The following is a 23,453-nucleotide window of genomic DNA, read 5'->3' as shown; positions in this document are numbered from 1 at the left end:
ATCCGTAGGTAGCAGTCGCCCACTGCAGTAGTAGCCCTTGGGCGGCCTGAGCGAGGCATGTCATCAACAGTTCCTGTGTCTCTGTATCTCCTCCATGTCTGAACAACATGACTGTGGTTCACTCCGAGACGCCTGGACACTTCCCTTGTTCAGAGCCCTTCCTGGGACAAAGTAAGATTGCAGATGTGATTGAACAGCGGTATTGACTGTCTAGGCATGGTTGAACTGCAGACAACACAAGCCGTGTACCTCCTTCCTGGTGGAATGACTGGAACCAATTAGTAACATGATCTACCCATCTAATCTTCAGCATTCTTCTGTAGCACCACATTTCAAAAGCTTCTATTCTATTCTGTTCTTGTCTAAACTGTTTATTGTGCATGTTTCGCTTGCATACATGGCTACACTCCATAGAAATACTTTCAGAAAATACTTCATAATACCTAAATCTGTATTCAGTGTTGTCAAATTTCTCTTCTTCAGAAACATGTTTCTTGCCATTGCCAGTCTACATTTTATATCCTCTCTAGTTCAATGATAGTCAGTTCTTTTGCTGCCCAAATAGCAAAACTCGTCTAGTACTTTTAAGTATCTTCTTTATCTTCCTTTCAAGACAAGTGTCCATTCCGTTCAACTGCTCTTTAAGTCCTTTTCTGTCTATGACAGAATTACTGACAGAATTACAATGTCATAGCAAACCTTAAAGTGTTTATTTCTTCTCTCTGGGCTTTAATTCCTACTCTAAATTTTTCTTTGGTTTCCTTTACTGCTTCATCAGTGTGCGGATTGAATAAAATTGGGGATAGGCTACAACTCTGTCTCACTCACTTCCCTTTCATGCCCTTCGACCGTTATAGCTGCCATCTGGTTTCTGTAAAAGTTGTAAATAACCTTTCACGCCCTGTATTTAACCCCTACTACCTTCAGAATTTCAAAGAGAATATTTCAGTCAACATTGTCAGAAGCTGTCTCCTTCTAAGATAAGTTTTAAGGTCAGTATTGTCTCACATGTTGTTACATTTCTCCGGAATCCAAACTGATCTTCCCCATGGTTAGCTTCTACCAGTTTTTTTCATTCTTCTTCAAAGAATCCGTATTAGTATTTTACAGTTGTGATTTATTAAACTAATAGTTCAGTAATATTCACACTTTATTGCACCTGCTTTCTGTGGAATTGCAATTATCATCTTGTTCTTGAAATCTGAGGGTGTTTCACCTTTCACACACATCTTGCACGCCAGATGGAAGTATTTTGTCATGGCTGGCTCTCCCAAAGTTGTCAGTAGTTCAGATGGAATGTTATCTACTCCTGGGGCTATCTTTTGACTTAAGGTCTTTCATTGTTCTTGAAAATTCTTCTAGCAGATCATGTCTTCCATCTATGTTCTCTTCCATTACTATTACAGTGCCATCAAATACATCTCCCTTGTATAGACCCTCCATCTACTCCTATTAGCTTTCCCTTCTTTGATTAGGACTGGTTTTCCATCTGAGCTCTTGATATCCATAGAACTGCCTCTCTTTTCTCTGAAGCCCTCTTTAATTTTCCTCTAAGCAGTGTCAATCTTTCTTCTAGTGATGTATGCATTTGAGCCCTTACATTTGTCCTCTAGCCATCCCTACTTAGCCATTGTGCACTTCCTGCCAATCTCCTTTTTTAGACATTTATATACCCTTTTGCCTGCTTGGTGTACTGCATTTTTATATTTTCATCTTTCGTAGGTCAGATTCAAACCATCTGCGTTACCTGAGGATTTGTACTGGGTCTTGTCTTTTTACATATTTGATCATCTGCTGCCTTCATTATTTCATTTCTGTAACTACCCATTTGTCCTGTACTGTATTCCTTTCCCATTCTTGTCGTCAACCGTCGACTAATACTCCCTTTGAAACTCTCAACAGTCTCTGGTTCTTTCAACTTATCCATGTTCCATCTTCTTAATTTACTACCTTTTTGCAATTTTTTCTGTTTTAATCTATAGTTTATAACCAGTACATTGTTGTCAAGAGTTCACATCTACACCTGGAAATGTCTTACAATTTAAAATCTTCTTCTGAAATCCCTGTCTTACTGTTATATAATCAGTGTGAAACCCCTGGTGTCACTAGGTCTCTTCCACGTGGACAGCTTTATTTCATGACTCAGATTATGCTGTGTGCAAACTTACACCAGGTGGCTTCCTCTTTCATTCCTTTCCTTTTCCTTCTCTTCCTTTTCCTACTATCAAATTGCAGTCCCTCATCACTTCTAAATTTTTGTCTCCCTGAACTATGTGAATAATTTCTTTTATCTCATGATACGTTTCTTCAATATCTTCTTCATATGCGAAGGTATTTGGCATATAAACTTGTACTGCTGTGGTGAGTGTGGGCTTCTTTTCTGTCTAGGCTATAACAATGTGTTTACTATGCTATTCACAGTAGCTTACCCGCATTCCTATTTTCTAGTTCATAATTAAACCAACTCCTGAATTACCCCTATTTGATTTTGTGTTTATAACCCTGTATTCACCTGACCAGTAGTATTGTTACACCTGCCACTGAACTTCACTAATTATCACTTTATCTAATTTAACATATTCATTTCCATCTTTAAATTTTCTAACCTACTTGCTCAATTAAGGAATCCAACAGTCCATATTCTGATGTGTAAAACACGTTTTGGTTTATCCTGATGACATCTTCCTGTGTAGTCCTTGCCCAGAGATCTGAATAGGGGACGCTTTTACTTCTGGAATATTTTATGCAAGAGGATGCCATCATCATCTAACCATACAGTAACTCTGCGTGCCCTCAGGAAAAATACGCTCGTAGTTTCCCCTTGTGTCTGGTCGTTCACAGCACCAGCACAGCAAGGACATTTTGGTTGATGTTAACAATGCCAGATCAGTCAATCATCCAGACTGTTGCCCATGCAACTGTTGAAAAGGTAGCTGTCACTCTTCAGGAACGTTTGTCTGGCCTCTCAAAAGATACCCCTCCATTGCGTTTGCAGATACAGTACGGCTATCTGTATTGCTGAGGCACGCAAGCATCCCCACCAGCAGCAAGATCCATGGTTGATCGGGGGGAGGCATAAAGTTGTATATGATTAAGTTGTGATCTGATCATCACTTGCTGGTGCGTAATGTTTGCCGCAGGTGTTGTATTTTTGATTAAGCTCCATGTGCACGCATGCACATGACACCCCCCCCCCCTCCCCTAAGCGTGTGCACACACACACACACACACACACACACACACACAGGGTCTGATCATTATAAAAGGGAGCCCAGCATTCCTTTGCTGGTTATGGGCTTGACGTACGTGGGTTTCTGTAACTGGGTTCTGGTGAGCACCGCCAGTCCTCTGTAACTTTAAGCTCAGGTCACGCTCTAGCAACCATGTTATGATATGGCAGTGGAATGTCGTGTCACACGGAATGGGAATCTTGCCTTAACTACCCAGATCCCATGAAGCCTAAATCACCGTCTTGTACTCACAGTGTTTCGGGTAGTCCATTGGGTAGTATTCGTAGGCGGATTCCAGAGAGACCTCATGTGGCTAATCTGACTGCAATGTCTGTGGATGTAAGAGAGAACAGTAATAGTACAAAACCACATTCTACAGTAGATAATGCATTTATTGTTGTTAAATATATAGCAGATTCCTTTGAAAAATTATCACCTTTTTACATCTATGAATTTGTAGAGGGGCATGCAGAGCAACATAATTCTATCAAGAGGTCTTGCATTGCTACGCTGAGGGCTACCTAAGTGAACAAGTTGTAAATACCAAACTAATTGGTGAATATGCTATCTCCAGTGAGTGTCACCCTGGGCTAAGTTGTTGTAAAGAAGCTGTGATCTGTTGGGATGTTATGGAAAGAGATACCACAAAACTCCATCAGGAATGGGAAAGTGAATGTGTCACTGAAGTACAGAATTTCATGAATAGAGTTGATGGTGAGCTACAGAAATCAGATTTTAGTAAAGTTGCCTGAGTTTATTGCGCAGGCTTTCTCCAGCCGAAAGTTAGACCCTATGTACCTAATCCAGTGTGCTGCTTTATGTTTCAATTCTTTGGTCACACTGCCATTGGCTGTAACAGTCAGGCTACATGTGGAAGGTACAGCTCCGCTGCCTACAAAGTAGGTATTCAATGTGCTGCCCCATCCATGTGTGCCAATTGCTACCAAGTACATCCAGTTTGAAGCAGGGAATGCTTATCTTTGCAGAAGATAAGGAAGTACAGGGGATTAAAGTCATTCATCACATCTCCTATTCTGATACAAAGAAGGTGTATAAGATCACACAGCCAGGCTCTTTCATGAAGTTGTTTGCTTCAGCGTTGAAGCAGCCTGTACAGAAGACTAGTGTTGATAACCAGACTTTGACAACTGAGCAGAACAGGTCAAACTACATTTTTACATACAGCCACAAGCCCGCACTGTTAGTCCAACAACCAACCCTTCATGTGTCTAAAATATTGGTTGCCAAAACTAATGTCAGAAAGGAGAATGGCCCCAATGGCAGACAGTAGAAGAAATCCAGCAAAATATTTCTGTTATAATGGCCTTGCCATCATCCCCAAAATCCTAGTTTATGAGAAAAACCAACAGGCCAAAATGATCAGGTCCAAAACCATCAGACAGTGCGACCTTGGTCCTGTCTGATGGACCAGATTTTGACCATTTTATCGATATTATGGACTTTGATGTCTGCCTGAAGAAACTGATAAGTTCCTCAAGTAACGACCTCTCTCCCCTGCTGCAGACTCTCTCTCCACCACAAAGGAACAATGGGAGAAAGACAGAGGAAAACCACATTATTAAGATGGCTTCCCTAATTCAGTGAAATTGAAATGGGTTCATGACACATGTTAAAGCACTACATCTATTAGCTCTGCGTAGACTAATGTATCTCTATCTTCAGGAGCCACATTTTAAATTCTCTTATGCTCCTGAGCTACATAGGTACATTTTCCATAAAAAGGAGGACCTTAATGGAGAGAGAGCTAAAGGAATAGTGGCAATGTTCGTAAACAATGCATATTACTCCTTGCATCTCTCCCTCACAACTGGTCTGCAAACAATCACTGTATCAGGGCATGTGCATCATTCAGTCTACTTGCCCCTCCATGAGTGATAGATGTAGATGAAGAGGCTCTCTGTGACTCTTTACTCAGCTGCCACCCCCATCTCTCCGTCCTCTGTGGTGATTGTAATGCACACAATGTGCTTCAGGGCTCTGCAACCACTTGCTCCAGCAGTAGAGCAATTGAGACTGGTTTCAGTCTCTCAGTATGCTATCTGGCCCTTGCAAATGCCACTCAGTGTGGGAAGTGGTAAATGACTTTTATTCAGGTGATCACTTCCTCATCTGGATTCACTTGCCTGACAGAATGTTGCCTGATAGAAAGCCGTTGTGATGTGTGTTCAGTGGGGCAGCCTGGATACTTTACAGCTAGATTATAATGTTTGGATCCCAGACAGCATCTGCGAATGAGTGGATCTTATTATCCAAATTATCCACCACATTGCTGAAGAAGCATCCATTCTGCGTTCTCCAAGATAGTTGAAAGGTACGCTGTCCGTCTCATCCCGTCCGGTAAGTCTCACCCGATCTTGGGTTCTGGGTGACTTTTCCGAACTCTACTCCTTTTCCTAAAGCTCTCCAGTTCCTCTCCCTTCACCCCTCTTCCTTCCCCTTCAATCCTTCTGCTGGAAGAAGTAGGCACTGGCTCCGAAAGCTTGCATAAGTAAAACCATTTTTTTATATGTGTGATCTCCTCCTGCCAGTTGGTGATTAGATTTTTCATCTATCCAGTTAAATTAAATTATAAGAATTGTTCCTCTCTGGATATTACATTTCAGTCATGTTTTTCAACATTTAAGGTGGGTATCGTAGTTTTAAAGTTGTGTACACTGATTAATCCAAACAAAAAGGATTCCCATGGTTGTTCCTTAGCGTTCCCTGACTTCAGGATTCACCTCACCCGTGAATGTACTGTATTTAGCGCAGAGCTCCGTGTGATACTGAAGGCACTTTACCAGATCAGGCATCCTCAGAGTAAACAGTTTCTCATATGCTCCAGTTCCATTAGTACTCAACAGTTGTTGCAGCACATGTACCCAGCAGAGAAAGTGGTCCAGTTACTGCAGCGGCAGGGGAAGTAGGTGTTATTCTCTTTGGTATCAGGGCCTATGTGAATTTGGGAAAATAAAGAAGCGAGGTTATTTAGGAGGCCTACAAGGGAATGTGATAATACATAATGTGCTGTGCCCCTGCAGAATGTCATTTCCCAGGTGAGTTGGAGATCCATGCAATTGTAGGAGTGGCTGGCAGTGATAGAGAATAAACTGCAGTTGGTGAAGCCAACTGTCTCGCCGAAACATTCGTCATACCGGTTGCTCTAGCGGAATGAACGGGCCCTGACCTGTCTCCAAATTGGGCAACATTTCTTAATGCATGGCTCTTATCTCCTGTGAGAGGACCCCCCAGACTGTGATGTCTGTGGCTTGAAAATAACTTGTGTGGCATACTCTAAGAGATCTGCCCTCTGTTTTAGCTAATGATGAGACAAGTGTGATCAAGCTATTGAAGTTGTGTGAGATGGGTGGACTCTGGTGGTAGTTTTTAGGTTGAAGATTTTAATACAATGCAGAGTGGCTGGCTCACCTCTTTTATCCAGCAATCAGCTAGCCACAGCTATCTGCTGTATTAGTTTAATCTTTACACTTCCCTTTTTACTGCAAGTTTTAGATCGTACAATGTTGTTTTCAGTGTGTGGAGGGGGGTGGGGGAGTGCCCCAGGGTATTCTTTATGGTTTCTTTGCAGTTCACATTTTACTAATGTTGTGATCTTTATCCACACCTGTCCCATTGAATTTTAGTTTAGAAGCTACAGACTGTGCTGTCGTGTACCCAAACTGACTTAACATTATCACACATTGTCCCATGCCATCATACAACCAAACTGACTTATCATTATCACACATTGTCACATGCTTATGTGCAAAAGTCTGTATGTGTGTGAAGAAAAGGGAAGAGGTCAGGGTACGGAAAATAAAAAAGGAACCAAAGATTAAAGCACATAAGAAAAGCATGTCCTTTTGAAAGTTTTTAATGAACGTAGCCATTCCTGTATACATAGTCATTCATGTTTTAGTAACATCTTTGGGGCATTGGTCACATTTGGATTCATAAGGAAATACAAATTATCAGTGGATTATTCATGAATTAATGAGGAGAGGCCATTGACTGGTTGTTCCACAGGTGGTTGATGAAACCGTTGTTGCTATGCCAGACAGCACTGCACGCAATTCCCTATTATCAGGCAGTGCACTTGCTGTGTCATGACAGTTGAACATCCTGTGGTCCACTCTATGGAAGGTGCTTGGAGCCATTCTCAAATGGTATTGTACAAGATCCATATCACACAGCAGCTTCCACTACAGGACACACAGAGATGTGTCGACTTCGCCCTCCACTTTCTCACAAGGATTGGAGTTGACGAGATCTGGCCCTGGACCATCCTATGGACAGACAAAGTTCATTTTTCTCTGACAGGTGACGTGAACACACTGAATTGCCGAGTATGGGGATCTTCACCTCCAGTCACTGTGCATGAAGTTCCTCTGTATGGTGGACATGTCACCGTATGGTGTGGCTTCACGGCTATGTTCATCATTGGCCCATTCTTTTTTGAACAGGTTGACATTCAAGAAACAAAGAAGTGCAGTGTGACTGGCCAGCATTACTGCAATATGCTTCACCAGCATGTCGTACCCGCCCTGTAGAAGAGAAACGCATTGAACTGAACAGTTTTCACTCAAGATGGGGTCCCACCGCACATCACTCGTGTCACCTGCTTCTCCTAAACACATTTGGAAACGATCGAGTTCTCAGCCAATCATTTCCATATGCTTGGCTGGCACAATCACCTGATCTCACTCCCTGTGATTTTTGGTTTGGGGCTACCTGAAGGACACGGTTCACGCGGGGAACATTCACACATCTGCTGATCTGAAGTGCGTCATACCAAGAGAGGTAGCCAGCATACCTACAGACATACTTCGTTCTGCTGTGCAGAATGCAATTCTGCGCTTTCAGACTTGTGGACACTGATGGGCGCCATATTGGGCCCCTTGTGTAGCAGTAATGGTACAGGTAGATAATGGTATGATGTACCGAGAAGTACAATAAACGTGTTTCAATTGAATTGATTCTGCATTATTTCTCTTCCTCGTGTCCTTGACATTAATGCTACCAAGTTTGGTACTTGTATGGTAATTAGTTTCCATGTTATAGCATGTTAAATAGGGAAAATTTGATTATAACCACCCAGTATATATTGCTGCTTGTAATTTTGTAAAGCACAGTGAAGTTACCTGAGCTTACATTGACATTAGTTACAGAACCATATATTTTTCATTAAAAACTGTGTAATTAAGATAACTATTTTTAGAAAATATACTTTTGTAAGAATTTATATTCTGAAGGTTTAGTTTTTTCTTGTGCTGTTCCAGTTACTAAAAGGAGGAGAATGTAGCCATGTCATGTCTCTTTTTTTCCCCAGAAAGTTCCAGTACAGAGCAGTTGCATGATTTTCCAAATAGTTCTGCTTCATCTTCGGAAGACACAACTTCTTCTGTGCAGCAATTGAATTATGATGATGTTACTGTGCAACCGAGGGCATGCACCACATCACTATACATCACTCAGTCAGAGCCGCCAGTTTACTCAAGGTTTGTTTCATTTCCTGAAAAAAATATGTTGTTTGTTGAAACCTGAGCTCTACTATTTCATATAAAACTTTAATTTGCAATGTCCGCTAACTATTCAGACATTGACTATGGAAATATACTTTCATTGATAAATAGTACTTGAAAGAGAGAAACACGTGTAAGTCATTGTGTTTTTAGATAAAGGATAGTTATTTTAGGTGTCATAATTTAGAACTTTTGTGTTATTACGTAATTACATATAACACAGATTAGCCTGAATAATGACTTCACTTACGGTGAACGAAGGCACATTCTCAGAATTATTTTGTGACCGCTGCTCAATGAAATTATTCTTCCTGTTATACTTCTCTAATAACTTCAGAACTATACAGTGAACAGAGTGGTCTCTTGGCTGTGTCTTACAGCACCATCTGCCCCTTATATCTGTTTTAGACACGATACTATTAATAATTGACAAAGCTACAGTAGATGCACCAGCAGTCATATTTGTTCTCTAAAATGCAGCAAATTTGGGTGTGAAACAACTGCAGCTTTTTAATCACTATTTACTTTATTTAAGCATATTGCAAAAGATCACCAAGTAAATCATAGGCCATTGTTTGAACCAAACAAATCTTTCTTGATTATGGTGAATTTAATGATCTAAGGAAAATACCTTCTATGCTCAAAGCACAGATAACTTCAAAATTTCTGCATATGCAAGCTGCCTTTTTGCTTCTCCCTTCCTTTGCTTCCCTTCTTCCAAAAAGAATTCCAGTTTCTCTGTAGTGACGAAAACTTTTTTACGTGTGTGCCCTTTGCTCATGAATTTGTTCAAATGACTCGAAATGCTACACAATAAATGAAAACGGTTGAATAGTTGAACTAAAGTTGCTCCACAGCACTGTTGTTTTTCAAGGTTATTAATAAATGGTGAATCAAACACACTGTTAGCATGAAATGGGAAGGTTTCATGAATTGGAGCAGCATGTTGTTCAGTATGTGGGAAAGAGATACAGGGAAGGTGGGTTGTGGATGCTGATCTGGCACCCAATAGTGTCCCAGATGTAGTCTATCAGTTAAAGATCAGACTAATTTGGTAGCCAAGATATCAGTATGAGTTCACTATCATGAATCTCAAACTATTGTTGAACAGTTTTGGCCTTGTGACATAGACAATCATCGTGCTGTAAGATTATGTTGTTGGGGAAGACATCAAGCATGGAAGCACGTAGTCCTGATAACATAAAAATGTTCATGTAACCCGTAGTTATTGTGGCACCTGTGATTACTATCACAGATCCTATGAAAGCCCAGGAGGATGTCCACCTTACCATAGCATTCAACCCCCACTCTCCCTCACTGTGTCTGCAATGCAATGCATTTCACTTGGATGGCAGGGTATCCAGGCAGGACCGTCAATCTGGTGCAATAAGATACTTGATTCATGTGACCAAGTGACACATTTCATTGATGATCCTATGCCCACTGCAGTCGTAATTGTAGATGTCGTTAGATCAACATGGACACACATAGGGGTCGTATGCTGCAGAGCCCCATGTCAATCAGTGTGCACCGATGATGTGCTCTGGAACATTTCTGTCTTCATCAGTATCTATCTTACCTTGTCATCAGATTCACCGCAGATTGCTGCATATCATGCATAACAGAGAGGGCAGGCCTGGAAACTCCACATTCTCTGATGTGTGGATGTCCAACACTTTAGTGCCTACTCATCGTTTCACCACCTATCAGCTACTTTCTAAAGATGCTCTTGACAGTAGCACATGAACAGCCTATCAGCTTTGCTGTTTCTGAGATGCTCGTTCCCTTGTGCTGGGCCATAACAGTCTGCCTTTGGCAAAGTCACTTATGTTGGTGGATTTCCCCACTTGCAGCGTGTTTGTTCCTAGAATGGTTACCTGTTCATCTCCACTCTGTTTATACAGTTTCTTTACCATGTCAAGTGCCTCCAATGCCACCAGGTTGCATGTAGCCACGCAGTGGGCAGTGATCATAATGCTTTTGCACATCAGTGTACAATTAGTCTATGAAAACAGCATGACTGTTTGATAAGCACTTTGGACAATGCCAGTCAAACCCCTGTTTATTTTAGTATGCCGTCAAATGTTGCTGCGAATGCGTAGGGCAGGCTGTTCCAGATAACATGCCTGCTAGTGGGCAGTTGCATGCCCGCAGGCACATGTGAGCAAGGCTGACCAACAGCTGAGACAGGAGTAGTCAGGCAGCCAGGTCTATGAGATTGTACTGCAAAGGCTGAAGATGTGAGCAAGGGTGGCCAGGTGTGTCACATATGCAGAATATGTGCAGCTGGGTAGCCTGGAACGCCAAGGGGTGCCCAGAAGCCCCTGTGACTTTCAAGGCAGTTGGTGTAGAGTGTTAATTTTTTTTCTCTAAGAAAATGAGTGAATTACAAATGTGTCAAAGCCAGATTGGTTAATGGTCATTTTGAACAGAATACCAGGCTATTTGCTATACATAAGGAGAATGTAATTGCTGGATTCTGACTGGGAAGATTAAGGACCTGATAAAGAACAACAAAGACATAATAAATCGTAGTGCCATGACCTCACAATGCAAGTAATGGGTTTTGTTGTGAATGGATGTTGATGTGTGTTTCCTTTAGGAATAGATGAAACAGGTGGTGGTGTGAATGGATGTTGTTGTGTGTTTCCTTTAGATTGTATAGTTGTTAAATGAAGTATGAAAAGCCATTTTCTGTTTCCTACATATGCTTCTCTGGTCTTGGAATTCCACAGAGAAGATTGGTTCTGTAGAAGCTTTCTGATAGCTCAGATTAAGAAATAGTACATTGTACTGTAGAGATGTGTTGTTATGAAAAGTGAAAGTATTCTAAGTTGTTGTAAGGTCTGCGAATATACCTCCTTTAATTTGATTATGTTCATACCCATCCTTGTATTAGTCACTTCAGATTAATCATTTGGGATCCACAGCTCTTTCCTGTTTCAAAACATGCATGTTCTGGGGTCAGGAATGGGCTAGCCTGTGCAAAATTATTCTCTTCAATATCAGTAAAAGTGTTGAAACAAGAAAATCAGCAAACAGGGTTTTGGATTGCTTGGCTATTTTCCAGGGTTTAATGTGGCTTTAACCTTATCTCTTCTCCATATTTTGCTTTCTTTCTTGTTTGGACACAGTTATTCAACAACTGTAGTGACAAGGTCTCTCTGATGGGACAGAAAGTTTGATTTAGGCATTTCACAAGTGCTCAAGACCAGCTGTATTAACTATATATTATTTCTCCAGATAGAGGTGTGAAAATTCAAATTTCAAATACTTGGAAAAAATCTACTTCACTTGACCATGTTGTTTTGTGGTCTCTTCCTTCTCTGCTTGGTGCAAGAAATTGATTTGCCATTTAGTAAAAGTTGATTACGAGTCTGACTTGCTTTAACTGAAATAGCCACTTCATTAAGTCTAGGGTGTGTGTTTGCCTATTCAGATTGTAAATTATTTTTGGTCCCAAAAACTGAGCATTGTTTGTACAGATTACAGTTGTAGGTTCTCACATTCTGTGAGAATTAATGAGCTGTATATACTATTTGAACAACTTTACTTCATAGCTAGGTTCTGTTGCTCGCTATCGGTTGAAATAGAAAGCCTTAAGTTTGCTAGTGTTTTGTGCCTCGTCATAGTGCTGGTGTTTTAACAGTTCTCTTTGCTGTTCTGGCTACTGAATACATGTAGTAAAGTAACGTGTTATACTGCCGACTTCTCACTTTGCTTGTTACTAAATGAGGGGTGGAGCAATTCCTGGCCTGCATTGCATGCTACCGAAAACTCTATGGAGCTGAATGTTTATAATATGTTGAGTAACATATGCCACTTTTACTGTCATATATACTTGGAATGAAACACAGAGCGCAATTATAGTGCCAGTGGTGTGAGCAAGGCAGAGCTGGTTCTCCCGTAATGTTCCTTTCTCACAGGCAGTCCGTATGTTGGACAAAATATGCTCAGTCCACCTAATTGTCCTTGCTTATGTTTTCATCTACTGTGAAGAGTTTCATTATACTGGTGACAATTGTAGTAATTTAGCATTAATGGTAACTGCTTTTTTTTTTCATGTAATGTGGTTGTTCAACAACATACGTAGTTTACTCTTCTTCTTCTTCTTCTTCTTCTTCTTCTGTGTAAGTCATTACCTTTCACTGGCTTACTAATAGTTGAAATACGAGGTTTTTTTTACCTAATAATGCAATAAAAATATTTTTGTTTTATTTTTGAAATGCAAGATTTTCATTCTAAGCATACAATATTTTGTATTGTCTTTGTTCTTTTCTGTTCTTGATTGTTTCAGGTCTCGTCATGTTCTTTGTCGTACATCATCTGTTCCTGATTCAAGTTCTTTGAATGCGTTAGCTCGTTCTCCAGTAGCACTACGAAGTCCGGCAAGAGATACTCATAATTCTGTCACAGATACAGATGATAATGTGACAGTTGTTCGTGTCAACTCTGACCAAGTTCCACTGTCGGCGGGTTACCACCCAGCGGCCATCTTTGACTTTAGCACAGCTGCAACACAGATGAGTGTCAATCAGACTGAATGTGACAGTGCTGCTGGTGAGCTTTTCTTAGATGTAAAACAATGTTTTATTATGTGCATGTCTGGAATATACAGTGTGGGTCATAAGTTCCTAGATGACATTTCTCCAGTCTTCTCTTCACCTCCATCAACCCATCTTCCTTCCAAAATACAACACCACGAAACATTTAGTTACCTCAACACGTAGGACTCCCCACACCTATTCATTGACAATGTAGTGAAATACCATCTATTTCTACATCTATGCTCTGCAAACCATTGTGTAGTGCATGGCAGAGGGTATGTCCCATTGTGCCATTTGTTATGGCTTTTTCCTGTTCCCTTCATCTATAGAGCACGGGAAGAGGGATTGCTTATACACCTGAGTGTGCGCTGTAATTAATCTAATCTCGTTCTCACAATCCCCATGACAGCAATACACACGAAGCTGTAATATATTCCTAGATTAATCACTTGAAGTGGTTCTGAAAACTTTGTAATTAGGCTTCTACAGCATAGTATACTTCTGTATTCAAGCATCTACCAGCAAGCAACTGTAAATTTGCGGTCATTCCATTTCATGTCCTTACAAATTGGTACCCCCAGGTATTTGTATTATCTATCATAGAAGAATCAAGTTTGCCAAGATTGCTAGCAATTCCTTTTATTACTACGGCCGGTTTTGACAGGTCTGCACTGTCATCATTGGATCTTGTAACATTATTAGATGTACATGCTCATTAGAGCACTGAAAGCCACATAGTGATGTTGCGTCAAATTGTAATAAAAAATGACGGGGATCATCAGCATGTCACAAATAAAATAACACACAATTAAAACATACAAGATGTTGTGCTGATGTCCCAACATTATCTAATCGCTTACACAATGGCAATCATTGTATGCTGGGACATCAGCAAAGCATATTGTATGTTTTAATTGTGTGTTATTTTATTTATCACATGCTGATGTTCCTAGCCACTTTTTATTACAATTTGATACAACGTCACTGTGACTTTCAGTGTTCTAAGAAGCATGTATATCTGATAGCATTGCAAGATCCGATTATGACAGCATAGGTATGTCGAAACTGGTCATAAAAATGAAAAGAATTGCTAATGATCTTGGCAAACTTGGTTCTTCAAGAATAATATAACTTTCAGATTGCAATGTTGAGCTAATATAGTATTTGTATGAGCTGACCAGTTTTCAAATTTTACTTTGCTGTCTGTCAGACATTTTATATCACTGCACAAGTGATCAAAAACTTTTGTTGTAGCGTTGTGGTAAGTACAACTTTAATGTGGTGTAATGAATGTAATTTTTTCTTCTGGTATTGTAATTACACTAGACTCTCACTAATCTGGCCATTCCTGGAACATATGGGTGCCGGATTAGCAGAAGTGCTGGATTACTGAGTGTCTGAAATTAATTTTATTCGTTTATTTTGAAAACATAGGGGATATAGTGTTCTGTACTTTATCAAACCGAAGAATACAATTTTAAAACATAGAGGATAAACTTTATTAAATCCAAAAATACATTAATTTTCAAAGAAAACTTAGTCCTTGAGTGTATACTGTACATAATTATACAGTCGTATCAGTCACTATGAAAGATATCCCTAATTTTTAACTGTCACAATGATGATACGCAATGGTGACATGCTTTATCACGCAACCGGTTTACAAGCATTACGTCGGTACTGCATGTATCTGGTTGTTGCATAATGCAGTCCAGGAAGACCTCTGCAGCTTCAGCACCAGCAGTATGAGAAATCATCATGCTCTCACCTCCTCTGTCCTCTTCTTCATCACTTTCATCATTATTTTCTTGCACGCTTCTGAGTATTTCTTCATATGTTAAAGTTAGGTCCATATCACAGTTTTCCTCATTCAGCCACTTAGTAACATCTTTATCATCAATTTCTTCTCCTCCTGGAAGGCTGTGGAACATGTCAGTGTACAAAGTAATTGATAATTCTGAATTGATTGGCTCATCGCTGTCACTCACTACTGGGTCCAACTCGGTGTCAATGGATGGCCACAATTTTCTCCGGCTCTTCATTATGGTAGCGCTCTCCACTTTATCCCATGCTTCGGCTGCTGCCTTCAGCATAGTCTCAATAGAGTAGTTTTCACTTTCGTTCAGCAAGGAGACAAGAGGTGAATGTCGATAATGACGTTTCATTGATTCCAAAATTCCCTGGCCCATGGAATGAATTAGGGTTGTCACATTGGGCGAGTGCTTGCACATGTATACCATCTGACTTTAGAGAAACATCTGAAGGATGACTGGGAGCATTGTCAATCATAAGGATAGCTTTCAGTGGAAGCTTTTTCTTCTTTAGCTCTTTTCTCACTGTTGGTACAAACGTTTCATGGAACTACTGAGAGAATATTTGTCTGTCCATCCATGCTTTCTTCTGAGTGCAATAGTGCACTGGTAGAGTATTTATGTCAGTGTGTTGAAAACAACATGGATGATGGGATTTTCCAATCACCATAAGCAGTAGTTTATGACTCCCATTTGCATTACAGCACGCCATGAATGTTATGCGCTGTTTCTGTTGCTTGTAACCTCAAGCTTCCTTCTTGTTCTTGGCAGCTAATGTTTTTGAAGGAAGCATCTTGTAAAGAGTTCTGTTTCATCAGCATTATACAAAGCATCAGCAGTTAAATCTTCTTCCTCTCTTATATTTCGTATCTTGCTTACAAACTCATCAGCATCCTTATCATTAACTAAGCGACTTTCCCCGGTGACTATCAGCTGCTGAATGCTATGTTGTTTTTTCCAGTTTGGTAGCCATCCTTCGCTTGCTGCAAACAAGTTACTACTGCCAGGTTGTTTGTTAAATGCAGGTGCTTTTTCCTTTCTAATCAGGCTACTGACTGGAATTCCTTTACTGCATTGTTGTATGAACCATCTATAAACAGCTACACACAGTTCTTCATTCTCACTCTTTTGCATAACCTTCCACTTTCCCCAACTCACTATCCATTTGTGTTGAGTACCATTGAATGACATCTTCTTTCATTTTGATGTCATAAATAGTTGCTCGTCCAACACTGAACTCAGCAGCAATGGCTTTCTGCGGAGAACCTCGGTTTAACTCATCTAAAATTTCGAGTTTCTGCTTGAGGGCTAGCGTAACATGTTACCTTTTAGAAGACATGATTCTGAACTGTAAAGAAAGTTACAATTTCAAATACAGTATAAAAGCATTGTTTAACTAAGAATTGTTGCACTTGATAATTCATTGTGCATGTGTTTTTGGATGTGCACAGGAGAGGCCTGAGAGGCCGGACTACTGAGGGCTGAATAAGTGACAGTCTAGTGTATGAAAACTTCTTGAGGAAATAAATAACCTGTGCAGGCATTAAACAAATGCCTGCAAAATGATCAGGTGCGAGCACTGCATTTTTGTCTTTTGTGAAATTCGCAGTATTACAGTTATAAACATTTAAAGTGAGTATCCAATCTTTGCATCACTTTGAAATCTTGTTAATATACGATTGATAATTTGTACAGGTTTTTTCTGTCATTATTTCGTTATAGACAACTTCATTATGTGTAAAAAATCTGAAATTACAATTAATATTGTCTGCATTAATACACAATATGAGCAACAAATGTCGTAACACACTTCCCTGGGGCACAGCTAAAGTTATTTCTACATGTGCTGGTGTCTCTCCATCCAAGATTACATGCTGTGTCCTCCCCACCAAGAAGTCCTCAATCCAGTCAGAGTGCTCTTAATAATACCCCATATTGTTGTACTTTCAATAATAAGCATATTTGATGTAGATTCTGATAGGTATTCCAGCTGGCCCTCGAGCTTTGTTCCATTTTGATGATTTTCAGCTGTTTCTCAACACTGCTGGCACTAGTATTTATTTCACTCATCTTCTCAATGGTACAAGAATCTAATTAGGGCAATATTCCCGGGTTTTTCTTTGTAAAGGCACATTTGAAAATGTAGCTAAGCATTTCTAATTTTGCTTTGCTACGCTCAGTGTCAGTTCCTGCAAACCTTGCCACTGTGACCCCATTCCAGAAATCCACCAGGATCTCCAGTCACTCCTCAAACCCTTAGGCCTAACCAGGACCCCCCCCCCCCCCCCCCCCTCAGAGTCCATCTCTGCTTATCCCTACCACTCCCCACACTCCTACCTTCTACATGCTGCCTAAAGTCCATAAAACCTACTATCCCTCCCCCACCCCAGCCTCCTCCTTATCCCCACCCAGTTGTCACTCCCATCATGCACTGGTGTTGCTGCTCACAGTGTGGTTTCAGTTTGCCTGAGTTTGGATTTTTGTGTGTGTGTGTGTGTGTGTGTGTGTGTGTGTGTGTCGGGTTTATTTTTGATGAAGGCCTTACTGACCGAAAGCTTTATTTGTGACAGTCTTTTTGTTGTGCCTATCTGCAACTCCGCATCTTCGCTATATGGGGAGTAGCAGCTTTCCTTTTCATAATGTTATTAAACATTTTAATTTGAAGCGTTGGACTGCTACGCAGATCAAAACAGAATTGGATGAATTTCATGCAGACTCTACACCATTGTTGAAGAGAATATTAATTTTGGATTAATGAACTTAATTAGGGTCAGACAAGCATCAGAGACGAAGCACTCTCCAACCATCCAGTTGAGATCGCAAGGGAAATCATGACATGGTAAAGCAAGACCACCAGATAAAAATTCATGAGATTGCTGAGACTGTACACATCTGAACTGAGCGAGTGCATAATATCCTGTTTATGAAGAAGTTGTGAGCACAGCAGGTGCCATGATTGCTCACAGTCGACCAAAACTGCATTTGGCACAATGTTTCAAGACAATTTCTGGTGATGTTTAATCACAATCTGCAAGACTTTCTGCGCTGATTTGCAACTAATGACAAAACCTGGATTCATCATTGCACAGCAGTCAGAAAGGCAGTCAAAGCAATAGACAAAGGCATCGAAGAAGACAAAGATAATTTTGTCAGCTGGTAAGGCGATGGCCAGTGTTTTTTGGGATTCCCAAGGAATAATCCTCATAGATTACTTGGAAAAAGGCAGAACCATGACTGGGACCGTATTATGCTTCATTGTTTTATCATTTGAAACTTAGAAAGACCAATGTTGGCACACAAAAATGTGCTCCTTTATCAGGAATATACACCATCCCACACATCATTGATAACAATGACGAAAGTGCTTGAATTGGTTTCTCGTTCAGCCTATTCGCCAGATTTAGTCCCAAGTGTTTTTTTCCTGTTTCTGTTCCCCAACTTTGGCTTGCTAGTTTGCAGAGTTTGACAGAATCTACTTTTACGATGGGGTGAAAAAGCTGGAGGATCAATGGACCCAGTGTATATCTGTCAAAGGAGGTTATATTGAAGCATTTTTCCTTGCTTTTTTACCAGACATATCAAACCATCCTCGTAAATTTTCCCCAACAAAATCTCACTGGTGTCAGTTTCAGGTTTAAACCAGTTTTCTGTGCCTAGTATTATGTGAATTTCACTGCATTTTATGGATGCTTCATGTGAATGCTGTGGCAGTTAATCATTAGTATTTTAATACTTTTACCTTGGAGGAGGGTGGCATTTCTTTGAATCTTACACTGATACTTCCAAAGATCGTACACCTGTTATAATCTGGGCTGACAGGACAGTTGCCTGATCTAAAAAAAACCTATTTGTGCACCCCACACACATTCAGCTGCCTTGGTAGCAGTCTCTGATGTGTAGTGCACACCTGACCTGTTTAAGGGGACCCTACAGTTCTCAACCCAGTTGCACAAGTCTAGAAAGTTGCAGCCTAGCTTCTCACAGAATGTTTGCTGTCTCTGGTTCAATCCTCTTACTCAACTCAGACATATGGGCCATGGTCTATTCTGGGGAGAATGCTGCTGGTTGTGAACTTTGTTGGAATTCCATAGGCAAGGTTGATATTCTCAACTTTCTCTGCCAGTCACTGGAATGATCCAGTATTGACTTCCGAGCCCAGATAACAGGCACTATTTGTCCCAACGTGTGCCACAATCTGTTGTTCAGTAGAACATAAAACCAGTCCAAGTTGCATATTTTTACTTTTTATTCATTTGATGACTAGACGATGATTTGAAAATGGATCTCGTCCTGAAACTAGTCATCAAATGAATAGGAAGTAAAAATTTGCACCTTGGACTGGTTTTTTATTCTGCTGATTAACAGAAGATGCTGACCCAAGCTACTCCGGCATGCTGAAACTTCACAAAATTTGTAGATTTTGTGGACCCTGTTCCATCAGTGACTGCTGATAATGTCGAATGATGCCCACAGGCATACACACTGAGTATACACGGCATTTCATCCTATATTCCATGCTGCCATTTCCCTAAGGGGTATCACTATTCGGCATATTAATAGACCCCTACCCTTTTCCATTGCCTCACCTTAACATGAGACATAGTAAGTTTCCCAACAAGTGAAGTGAGTCTCAGTGGCTCAGTTTCAGCAGTTGACAACACCTCTGATTTGTTGGTTCTCCCTGGTCCCAGTTTCCCCGTGCCACTCACAGTGAAGTAAGCAAGTAGTGAAAAATCCTGTGTTAATTCCTTACATAGCCAGGATGGAGGCAAGTGATGTAAAAATCTTGCATTAATTAAAAAAATTAACAGCCAAGGTCACAAGTAAAGAACATTATGGTATGACTAGTTTCTGTTGCTTATACAGCCACCTTCAGATTGGTTATAAAACGTATAGTGTTTGCTCATAAAATGAGATTAAGAGGCGTCACAGTGATCTGTCATGTAAGAGATTGATCTCGATAAAATAATGGCATATGCCACTGAGATAAAATATTATGTATTCAAAACCCATATTCCAAGTTAATATTGACATACATTTAAATGCAGTATCGTTACACCAACGACTTGTCAACCAAACTGTGTTATATATGGGAATGCTAGTTGGTCTAATAGTATGTGGCCCATTCAGATTTGTAAGTAGATGTGTGTTTGCTGAGATTTAGAGAGAGAGAGAGAGAGAGAGAGAGAGAGAGAGAGAGAGGGTTTCTCCTTCCCCCCACCCATCCCCACTTCTACTACACAACACTGGAGCCCACCTGGTTTGCCACCAGTGAATTACCTGCCAGCTCCCCACTGAAAATCAGTCTCAGTGTTGCGTCATCCACATTACTCATTATGTTTGTCACCTTTGGATAATTTTTTATTGCCAAAACTTAAAATACACCTGAAGCGTTCAGGATGTGACTCAACTTAAGATATCACCAGAAGACAGTGATCAGCAAATCAGAAAAATGCTTTCCCTTAGACCTTCAGGTGATTGAAAACTTGTGCTGAGCAATTTATAGTGCCAAATATATCCTATTTTGAGCAAATAAACAGTCGAAACTATCACACCTTTGAGTTAATGCCATTGTTATGGTATGGGAACTTACAGACCATAAAGTGTGCAAATGTTATATTTATTTTGACTAAAGTCAGGAACATTTATGAAATAAATATCATTTTGACACAGAATGACCTAGTAGATAGTGTCAGACGTTCCATGCAGCTTTTTGCGGATGATGCTGTAGTATACAGAGAAGTTGCAGCATTAGAAAATTGCAGTGAAATGCAAGAGGATCTGCGGCGGATAGGCACTTGGTGCAGGGAGTGGCAACTGACCCTTAACATAGACAAATGTAATGTATTGCAAATACATAGAAAGAAGGATCCTTTATTGTATGATTATATGATAGCGGAACAAACACTGGTAGCAGTTACTTCTGTAAAATATCTGGGAGTATGCGTATGGAACGATTTGAAGTGGAATGAGCATATAAAATTAATTGTTGGTAAGGCGGGTGCCAGGTTGAGATTCATTGGGAGAGTACTTAGAAAATGTAGTCCATCAACAAAGGAGGTGGCTTACAAAACACTGGTTCGACCTATACTTGAGTATTGCTCATCAGTGTGGCACCCGTACCAGGTTGGGTTGACAGAGGAGATAGAGAAGGTCCAAAGAAGAGTGGCGCAACTTGTCACAGGGTTATTTGGAAAGCGTGATAGCGTTACGGAGATGTCTAGCAAACTCAAGTGACAGACTCTGCAAGAGAGGTGCTCTGCATCGCAGTGTAGCTTGCTGTCCATGTTTTGAGAAAGTGCATTTCTGGATGAGGTATTGAATATATTGCTTCCTCCTACTTATACCTCCCAAGGAGATCACAAATGTAAAGTTAGAGAGATTCGAGCGTGCATGCAGGCTTTCCGGCAGTCGTTCTTCCCGCGAGCCATACGCGACTGGAACAGGAAAGGGAGGTAATGGCAGTGGCACGTAAAGTGCCCTCCGCCACACACCGTTGGGTGGCTTGCGGAGTATAAATGTAGATGTAGAACAGATATCAAAATAATATATTACACACATTTATTGGAATACTTACAGCATTCTAGGTAAAATAGTTAATTGGTAAAAATTCTTATTTAGTGTTAACTGGATTTCTCGTAGTGCTGACTAAAATGACTATTTTGCGACATGCTTCAACCACAAATTGTACGTCAAAACACACATTTTTGAGAGATCTTTCCATTGTGCTCACCGAGAAAAAAAAAAAGCAATAATTGGTGAACATGGTGAATGAAACTGAAAACTGTGAAGAACAGTGAAAAGTGTCAGAATCTAATGTGGATGTGTGTGTTTTCCCTCGGTAGCCAATGGCGATAGAGCTTACTGTGGTGACATGAGCAAAGTGATCTCTAGTGTAGGTTTGTTCGAGATATAATTGCAAGCACTCAAATCGTGTGAGTGCATTCGAAGCAAACATTCTCCCAGTTCCCATGGTTAGTGACTGTTTGAAAGCTGTTTTGAGTAGCAGGCAGTGTACGGTTGCAACTAATTTCAGTCCATCAGAGGAAATTCTTCTGAGTGACTCCAAAGGGTTCAATAAGCCTGCTTTAAAGAAATCGCTGCATATGTGTGCATAGCTTTGGTGTTCAGTTTTGTAGCACTCTTGTTGAAGAAAATTAGTACTAGATTCCTGCTAGCCTCTTAAAGCAACTGAATATCTCAACCTATTCACTTGATGGATTTTTCTGTAGAAGTGTGTTGCAAATGTAAAGCCTGGGGCATCAAAAGCAAAAGCTTCTCACTTCACTCTGTTAGTGTCACTTTCAAAATGAATAAATTTTCTCACTTCCATACAAGGGTGTGATCACAAGAGCTGATAATTGGGGTCACATACTATACTCATTGCTATAAATGACATGCCCGCATTAAGTTGGCTCACTTAGAGGGGAGGTGGCATGGGTAGAAATAAGCATACTGTGGTGTTACACATATATTAGTGAAATTAAGCTGCTTACCAGATTCATAGCCAGTGGACACATTGCTACCTCTCCCTACCAACTAAGCTAATGATAATTTTTCTTCAAAGTAGAAAATTTATGGCATTTTTAATGTCTGGGAAAATACTACATGTAGTTTAGTAACATTGGTACTAATTATCTGCAATGCATTGTAAATGACCAACAAAATTTATGTTACCAAAATCAATGAGATAAGTGTATTCAATTTTTTCATCATACGCACATAATCAAAGTGTCTAAAATCAACACAGGGTGTTGATGAGAAAAGTGGTCTCAGGGACAATTAAGAAAGTCTTCAGTTAACATTTGTATCATTGCTTCTCCAAGAAGTGCCAACCTCAAGTGGGAAGCAGAAATGTTTGACTCAATTTGATTCATCATAATTGATGTTTTTGGAAAGCCTGCAGCTATCATTCTTTCTTTACATAATGGAAACTGCACCACTTATGTATTTTTCATGCTTAACCCACCACATTTCAAGAATTTTCAAGTTGTCATGGTCAAATATTCATATTAGTATTTTTGTGTTGTGCTGCTTGTCTTACACTCTAGTTGTGTTTTTGATTTTATAAGGTACTGTGCCTTTTCCATTATGCAGAAAAACACACACATACATGCAAACTATCACTCACACTGTTTGTGAAATCTCACACACACACACACTCAGAGAGAGAGAGAGAGAGAGAGAGAGAGAGAGAGAGAGAGAGAGCTTTTTTCTGCGTAATGTAGGAGGCACAGCACAGTGCCTTAACCTCAGAAAGACAACACAGTACAGCAGAGGCACAACACACATACAAACAGCTCACAAAATACTTACATAAATATTTGCACTTTATAAGAAGAA

At 40.2% G+C, this 23,453-nt stretch overlaps 1 protein-coding gene across 2 annotated transcripts in view; it reads left to right on the top strand.

Annotated features, from left to right (window-relative positions):
- Positions 1–23,453, top strand: part of LOC126259344 (uncharacterized) — a 152,458-nt gene that overhangs the window by 52,875 nt on the left and 76,130 nt on the right. For both annotated transcript variants that reach the window (XM_049956054.1, XM_049956055.1), the window contains exons 7-8: positions 8,560–8,728; positions 13,050–13,312. In XM_049956054.1, the coding sequence (XP_049812011.1) occupies positions 8,560–8,728; positions 13,050–13,312 (432 nt within the window). The remainder of the gene's footprint in view (positions 1–8,559; positions 8,729–13,049; positions 13,313–23,453) is intronic.

The sequence above is a fragment of the Schistocerca nitens genome, chromosome 5 (assembly GCF_023898315.1).
Source record: "Schistocerca nitens isolate TAMUIC-IGC-003100 chromosome 5, iqSchNite1.1, whole genome shotgun sequence".
Taxonomy (NCBI): Eukaryota; Metazoa; Arthropoda; class Insecta; order Orthoptera; family Acrididae; genus Schistocerca; species Schistocerca nitens.
This window is presented reverse-complemented; position numbering and strand designations above follow the sequence as displayed.